Source organism: Cicer arietinum, chromosome 6 (genome assembly GCF_000331145.2).
Source record: "Cicer arietinum cultivar CDC Frontier isolate Library 1 chromosome 6, Cicar.CDCFrontier_v2.0, whole genome shotgun sequence".
Taxonomy (NCBI): domain Eukaryota; kingdom Viridiplantae; phylum Streptophyta; class Magnoliopsida; order Fabales; family Fabaceae; genus Cicer; species Cicer arietinum.
The window spans coordinates 69,579,206-69,587,235 of record NC_021165.2 but is presented as its reverse complement, the minus strand read 5'-3'; the positions used below and the strand labels follow the sequence as shown (position 1 = coordinate 69,587,235).

The 8,030-nt window shown below is 34.0% G+C and overlaps 1 protein-coding gene across 1 annotated transcript; it reads right to left on the bottom strand.

Annotated features, from left to right (window-relative positions):
* Window positions 1-3,994: 3,994 nt before the first annotated feature.
* On the bottom strand, window positions 3,995-7,780 carry LOC101510087 (uncharacterized). Its single transcript, XM_004507403.4, has 4 exons — window positions 7,624-7,780; window positions 5,732-7,290; window positions 5,475-5,500; window positions 3,995-5,085 (listed from the first exon to the last, which is right to left on the bottom strand). Exons 2-4 carry the CDS (start codon window positions 7,209-7,211, stop codon window positions 4,330-4,332), a joined length of 2,262 nt encoding a protein of 753 aa, XP_004507460.1. The 5' UTR covers window positions 7,212-7,290; window positions 7,624-7,780; the 3' UTR covers window positions 3,995-4,329.
* Window positions 7,781-8,030: the final 250 nt, after the last annotated feature.

The following is an 8,030-nucleotide window of genomic DNA, read 5'->3' as shown; positions in this document are numbered from 1 at the left end:
ATATATATATATATATATATATATATATATATATATATATATATATATATATATGGTTAATGACTTAAAAAAATTTGTTAATTTTGTGCATAACTTGATTAATGTATTTAAATTGAAAATTTTGTCATTTTTATCCGACAAAATATAAACTTGGTTAATGACTTAAAACACAATGGTTAATTCATTGTACAACTTGGTTAATAGATTTGAACTGAACACTTAGTCATTTTTTATTAGACAAAATATAAATATGATTAATGGCTTAAAAATACATCTTAATTTCGTGCACAACTTGGTTAATGAGTTTTAACTGAAAACTTGATCATTCTTATCAGTAAACTGGTTAATGACTTAAAAATATATGGTTAATTCCTTGCACAACTTGGTTAATTGATTTGAACTGAAAACTTGGTCATTCTTATCATAAAAAGTAACAACTAATGCACACTAAAATCAACATATTTGTTCATAAAAATCAACGGATAATGCACACTGATTTTTAACCATATATATTTGGAGGCTAAAAACAACATGTAATTCAAACTAATATTTAACTATACATATTTGTTCATAAAAACGAAAACAAAAAAGAGGTCAAAAGTGTGGTTCAAAAGCCACCAACTATATCCTTATAGAGAACCTTCTACAAACTCAAACAATTAACAATCTGTAACTATCACACAACAAGGGAGAGAAGACTGAGGGTTGATAGAAGCGTGATCGATAGATGAAAGAGAAGATGATTGAGGAGCGAGCAATGACGATTGAGGGGCTCGAGAGGGATGAAGGACATGAGGAAGAAGGGAAGGAAAAAGATAAGACGGGCTAAGAAAAAAAAATGAGAGCTCTGAGGAAGAGAAGGAAGAAACACTAAAGAAGAAGAGAAGGAAGAAATGGTAGAAGGAGAGGTACGAGGAAGAGAAGGAAGAAATGGTTTACAAAATTACAATAAAGGTATTCTGAAGTAACGAATGGATAACTATCAAAATAATTAAATTGTCCTTTAGATATATTTGGTACACAATATTGTGTCTAAAATCAAATGTGTGTTTAAATATTATTTTTTTAATATTAATATAAAAAAGAAATTAATATAACAAAAGAAAATATTATAAAAATTAAATATTAAAATTTTGATGTTTTTATTTTATTTCAGGACTCATGATTATATTTGTAATTCAAATAAAACCAAATGTGTATTTATATATCTTTTTTTTTTAATATTAATATAAAAAAGAAATTAATATAACAAAAGAAAATGTTATAAAAATTAAATATTAAAATTTTGATGTTTTTATTTTATTTCAGGACTCATGGTTATATTTGTAATTCAAATAAAAAAACCGAACGTGAACATGTATACAAAAAACATAAACAATTTCATTAAAAACTTATAAGAAAAAGAAATCCACATAAACTTGTATGAAAAAAACTGCAAAACAACAACAACAAACAAGTGCATATAAAACCGGAAGAAGAAAATTGCATAGTCATCTAAATAATTGATTTTTAAAGTAGAAGCTCTAAAAGTTAAAAGTTACGGTTAGTATTGTCAGATATTAAAGCTTTAACAAAGTCATTAACATAGAAATAAAAAAAATCAAGCCAAACAAATATTTAACAATTAATAAATATAAAAATCATTAGATGAATATTTATTGATCTTTTATTTTATTTTTTTACTTTCCTCCAATTTATCCTCCTCTCTCCCTTGCCAAAATATTTTATAAAAAAAGTAAATTACATTTTTTTTATCAAAGATAAATATAAAAAATTATGAGACAAATATTTGTTAATATTATATAAAAAATATTTAACAAATATTTATCATTGATAAATATTAAAGAAGCATGAGATATTTTTTATGATTGATAAATATAAAAATTATATTGATAAATAAAATGAGATTTTTTATTTAAAATATAATCCGAACACATGTAAAATATCAAAGAAGGCACTGGTTTCGTTGTTATCGAAACCACAAACACCATTGGACTGGTCTTGCATCTCAGATCCAGCTTGCACTTGTAGGTCACATTTCTTGCGCAAGAAGAAGTGCCTCTGCTTCATCAATAAGCATTGATTTATAAAACTTGATTTCAATAATGGAGTTAATAGAGTTATAATACCGATGTAATTCCTCCAAGATAATACTAAGCGAAAACGGGATCTCCAACAGACGCGAGAGAATCAATCATTGCCTTTACTCAAGCTAGATATTATGCAATTGTGGGATTTTCAAAACGAGTGTTGCAAAGTTCTTTTCACAATTGTCATGCCTCCGCTCATGTCAGTGTTTGAAAGTAAACATTTATCTTTTCCAAAATTGAAAAACTAGTGTTTTTGAGAGAAAATTGAGGCAAAAAATTGAAAAACTGCTATTGATCAAATGAATTCCAGAATCTTGATCTGCAACACATCAAGCATATATAGGCAAAGCTTAGAGTTAGTTGTCAATAACAACGGCACAAGAGTTAGTTTCAATTAAATATAAATGTACTAATTGACTATTGAATATAGAGAAATAGTATTCTCACTTATGGATTAAGCTATGACGTCCTTGTAGTATTCATCAAAAACAGGTATTGTGAATACTAGTTCTTAAATAGATTATGGTTATTTTGTAGGATTTCTAAGGAATTAAACTGATATGTTGCACTGATACCAAACAATTTGATTTTAAAAATAGAAATGGTTGTGCTGAAAGCATGTGCATACAAACCAAAAATTGAATCATACACGATCTTTTACTTCGTACACAAGAATAAGAATAGTAGTAGTGCCACCCCCGAAATGTACACATGATGGTAAACATAAACAGACATATAAGGCAGGCGACAAGAGTCTTGTGTATGACCGTGACAAGGAGAAACAATAGCCACTAAATACTACCATACCCTCACTCTTTACTGGAAACTGTTGAATGTCTATGAGGATATGGTGTGGAAGTATCTTGAAGACAACAAATAGTGCACACACAAAAACTAGTAGAGAATGATCGAATCTACCAGTTTCTCCTTGGCCTGAACAAGAAGCTAGATGAAGTAATAGCTCTCCTTGATATTAGAGAAGCTTCTATAGAAATGAGAAGAAATGAGAGCCAAAGAAAAATCATGCTTAGAAATTAGAAGCACAAATCAAAGCTCCATATTAATGAAGATTCAACTTTGACTGGAAAATGAAACTACACTACATCCAGAGGATGGTGTGATCGGTGCAATATATTGGGTCACACCAATGAAATATTTTGGGTCATTCATGGAAACCAAGCAAACTAGAAATCATATAGGAACATAAACAGCCACAACAATGCTTCAATGTCATAAAGACACAAGGTGTTGACTATACCAACACCTAAGCGGCTGAGCCAAGTCTGTTCGGCAATGCGAAAATTGCTACGAGAAACCCTTCAAAATACTAGCAAACACTAAATTGCCACCTTGGCCCAATAAGATAATTCCTAATGTGATATTTTGTTAACGAGAAAACCCATTGATCGTGTAGACTATCGAGCCTTAAACTAGTATTGCCAAGATCGAGATCTTGACTAAGACCAAAAGGGGAAAGCAAAATTGCAACTAGGATTGGGAAGGGTAGCAAGACCACAACCAAGATTGTAAGATCCTACCAAAATGAAAATAATACATACATTATCTCCATAATATCAACATTTGCATCTCGCCATCATCATCTTGTCTATCATGGTTTAAAAATATTTATTTTAAGTAATTGCTTTTGTAAAGAAAATATTTAATTTAAGCTACTTGATATGGTACTTTGATTTATTGTTAAGCGCTGTTGCGGCTCAAACCATCAACAAATTGTTGGTGTTGACATTGTGGGGACGGAGAAATGGAGAAAATAGTATCGTATAAGTGGATCAATCACAAGCAGAACTACATTTTTTATTTTTGCTGAAAACAGAACTAACATTGTTAATATATGCTTAGCAATAGCATGGCAATATAATATAATCGGGTGGTACCAGTCAAAGTTCAATGATTCAATCCCTCTTGGGAAATTTCATCCATCCTGCAGACAGGTTATAGCACAAGTATATATATACGTTACATGCAAAAATAAAACATGCACGTTACCATACACATGTCTTTATTTAGATGCCTGTTCTACTCATATTTTGTTTCGATCAATCTAAAGTTGAGGAGACAAGGTAGTAAGATAAGCAACAAACAACTTCACGGTTGTGATCTTGTGATGGCCCGAGCATTACTCACTTCACCATGAACTTTATAATATATGTTCCTTACACATTTATCCCCCCACCATAAACTTTATCATAAATACATATATCACCAATGGCCAAAAACTTCAAAGTCTCTTCGTGTTCCAAACTACCACGGGTCCCTTTTTCGTAAGCTCAGAGGCATTCAAACAATTCATTGCTTTTCCCATCAGGGCCATAGCAGCGATGCTTGGAAACTGCTTGTTTTGAAGCTCATCTGGCACAGTGTTTGAAGACTTTGGTTCCCGAGGCTCTGATAATTCACACCTCTTTTTGGAACATGTGGCACGATTATGACTCCATCTCCGAATCCAGGGATGTGAAAGTGTAATTTCTACAGTTTCCTTCACTTCAGTAAACGAGGACTCATCGTTCGATAATACTGTTGTACGTGGATCAGGTGCCCTCTGTCCTTCAGCTTGATTTACCGTTTTGGGTTTCGAATTAGTTTTGCTGTCTTTCATAATTTTGCTGAAAATGTGATTTAATTTTACAACTGAAGTTTCCCCAATTGTTTCACTCTTGGTACCATGAGCAGGCTCCAATGTGCATAACTTGAGTCGTTTAACCCATCGGCTACTTGGATCTGATCCCAAAGAACTACTGGTAGATTTTGACCTTGCTTGCCCATTTGCATGAGAAAAGAGTTGTTCCACATCAAGGCTATGGGTTCTTGATGTGCTAGTTTCCCTGTCAACCATGGGACTTGCCAGAGTGGGAGGCTCATGAGGCTCTTTGTTTATATCTAATAGTGATGTATTCACTGATTTCTCTAGGTTTTTCCCTCTAGCCGAAATTGGTGCACCTTGAGATGCTGGCGAGTTTTGACTATCCTTGGAGCACTGCAAAAATCAAAATTTGATAATTCATGCCTGATTTACCTCTCAAAGTTAGAAAAGTATCTGCTTTAATGAGGCGTGATCTGGTTGCTATAAGAAAACTCTTGAGAGGATCAAGTTATCAATTTAAAGAACTAATTGTGTGTGTGTGTGAGTTTATGTTTGGGTATGAACAAACAGTTTCATTAAAAATAGCAGTGTTTCTATAGTATCATACAACACTAGTCAAAATCAACATGAATGTATAAGTTATTGAAATTCTTAGTTTTCCCAAAAGCCAGATTATGATGTATAAAATGTCAACAACCAAATAATAATGAAATGGTAAAGAAGGATGATGATGGAAGATTAAAAGGCATGGTATCAAGAAGACCAAACACGGGAAACATTACCTTATTTGATTGAGATGGAACTTCTCCTGCAATAGGCAGGAAGCAGCACTATAAGTTCCAAAAAACAACATTAAAGCCATCAAACTTGTAGATCGTGGCATTTTCCAAATAATAAAACTACAATTTAAGTTCACTGAATTAATGGAATATTAAACATTATGTATTGATTAATCAAACTCAGTATATCTGAAAAGTTTTTATAATATGAAGCGTTAAGCATAGCATTATATGGTAAGTCTTTTCACATTGTGCTATACCTGGAAGATTACTCTCATGTAAAGTATCAATGTCCATAGTGTCAGGTTCAGAAGATGATTCATTCATCAGGCTTGTTGGACATTTGAAATCTTGGATATTTTCCTTCCATTCACTCTTTCTGGATCTCCCTAGAGTTTTCGGCTTCAGGCATTCAACAGTATGGTCACTCATGGGTGGAGTCGGAGATAAATCAAGGATCTTATTGAAATTATTCCCTTTGAATTTGGTAGGTGCCACTAACTCTCTAAAGAACTGACCTCTGTCAGATGAATTAACATCGGTATTTTTTGACATCAGACTACAATGTGTTGTCTGCGAAATTTTGGGATGACCTCTTGATGATTCTTCTATAGAATCTATACTGGTGTATATCTTCGCAGCCTTCACATTATGAACAGAACGTGGCACTAGAGCTTCCAAAGAGCTTACACCGTAAAAATTTTGTGGTTTAGTTGACTCAAAGAGTGCAGTCTGGTTTGTAATGTCTGGATTAGCAATAAGATTTTGAATCTTGCGGTGCTGACTATGAACAACGTGTAATCCATCATCATCACTGTCAGCTATGGGATCATTCGGGAAATGAGAAAAACTGCCTTGCATCAATCTTGGAAGGGAAGATCTTTGAGGGTCTAACAGGCTACTCGTCTTTTTATCACGTATACAAAGAGAAGAATAACTCTGATATTTAGTGCTTGGGTAATGCTCTTGGGATGCTAAATTGTAGCTTGATCGATATACTTTGAGCGGTCCACCAGTGATTTGGGGCATCACAGTTTTTCCTTTGTCGCGTCCATTTGTTGGCACTATCTCCGAAGCTGATGTCACCAAGTTGTTCCGCAATGATGTTGAAAGACCTAGGCTTTTCTGTTCAGCAGCACACGGAGATTTCACCGGCACTCCTTGAGATGACAATTGACACTCTTTTACTGAAGTTTCTATTTTAGGAGAAGCAGCAGCTTGGGCAGATATTATTGGCAAGTAACCCCCATCCCTATTGAGATAAACATTGTCATCTCCAGAGCAAGACTCTGTACCCGATTTACCATCTTCCTCACGGAAAACACTCTTCTCTTCTCTCTGAAAAGCTGATCTTCCATTTAACTTCTGAGAAAGGCTGGATATAAGAAATGATTTGGAATCAAAGGTTCCTTTCTTCCATTTTCCGGTTTCCTCCTCATCAAGAAATGCAACCCTTGTAACCCCAGCTGCATCTCCAACTTCCGCAGCATGCATAGAACTATCCGATCCAACCTCCGAGCCACCAACCAAATCACGCTGTTCAGCATCACTGTCTTCTTTCATTTCTTTAAGCTCACAACCAACACTCAGTCGATTGCAAGCAGGAGTTGTTGCTGTATTGTTGTAACTTGTGTGCTTCTTCCAATGAGCCATCCATGGTGATAGATAACCATGCATTGCATGAGCATCAACCCTCTCACCATCATGACATGCACTGGCAGAAATCTCATCAGGCATCATAACTAACTGTTTTTCCACCACCACCACAACAACACACACCACTATTTTGACATAGTCAACACAAACATGTGTTCAAACCCTGGATTTTCAACACAGTGAATTAACCTCCATTAATAAACCATTACATGCAGACAAAGAGAAACAAACCAAAAACTAGATCACAAGTAACTAACACCACTATCACATGCAAAAAAGTCAAAATCATATTCTAACCTACCTAACACAGAAATTGGTACTAATTCAATAAATACACATTGGCGATTATGTTTTTTGAAGCTAATTTCAAATCAAAATCATCTCTATGTAATTAAATAAATCTGTCCTAGCAGTAAATCGAACTTCCATGGAATTCACCAAAATTGAACTCAACTAAGAAATTTATTCAAAAAATGAAAAGAAAATTCCAACGAACCTTCCAAATACAGTGACGCAGAAGATCGAACTGGGAACCGCTGAAATGAAGAGCACAACGAAATACGGTTGAAAAATGAAAGAAGAGGAAAAGAAAATGCTTAAAAAGAGTGAGAAGTGTTACTGCTTTAAATCAACGGTTATAAGCTCGTTAAGAGTGGGTCCCACATGTATAGAGTTCATCTAACCGTTGATTTTTGTACTGTGTTTATTTGTCTTCTTTTGTTCTTCTATATATCTTTCCTCAGCCACATGAATCGCAAAATCGGGATCGAACCAATTGGACCCACCCATGTACACTTTTTTGTTCCTCCCATTGGCTGTTCCCTACTCTTTTGGGTTTTCTTTTCATTTCTCGTACGTTTCGACCTACGCGTAATTATTGTGGCCACTTTATTAAACTTTAAA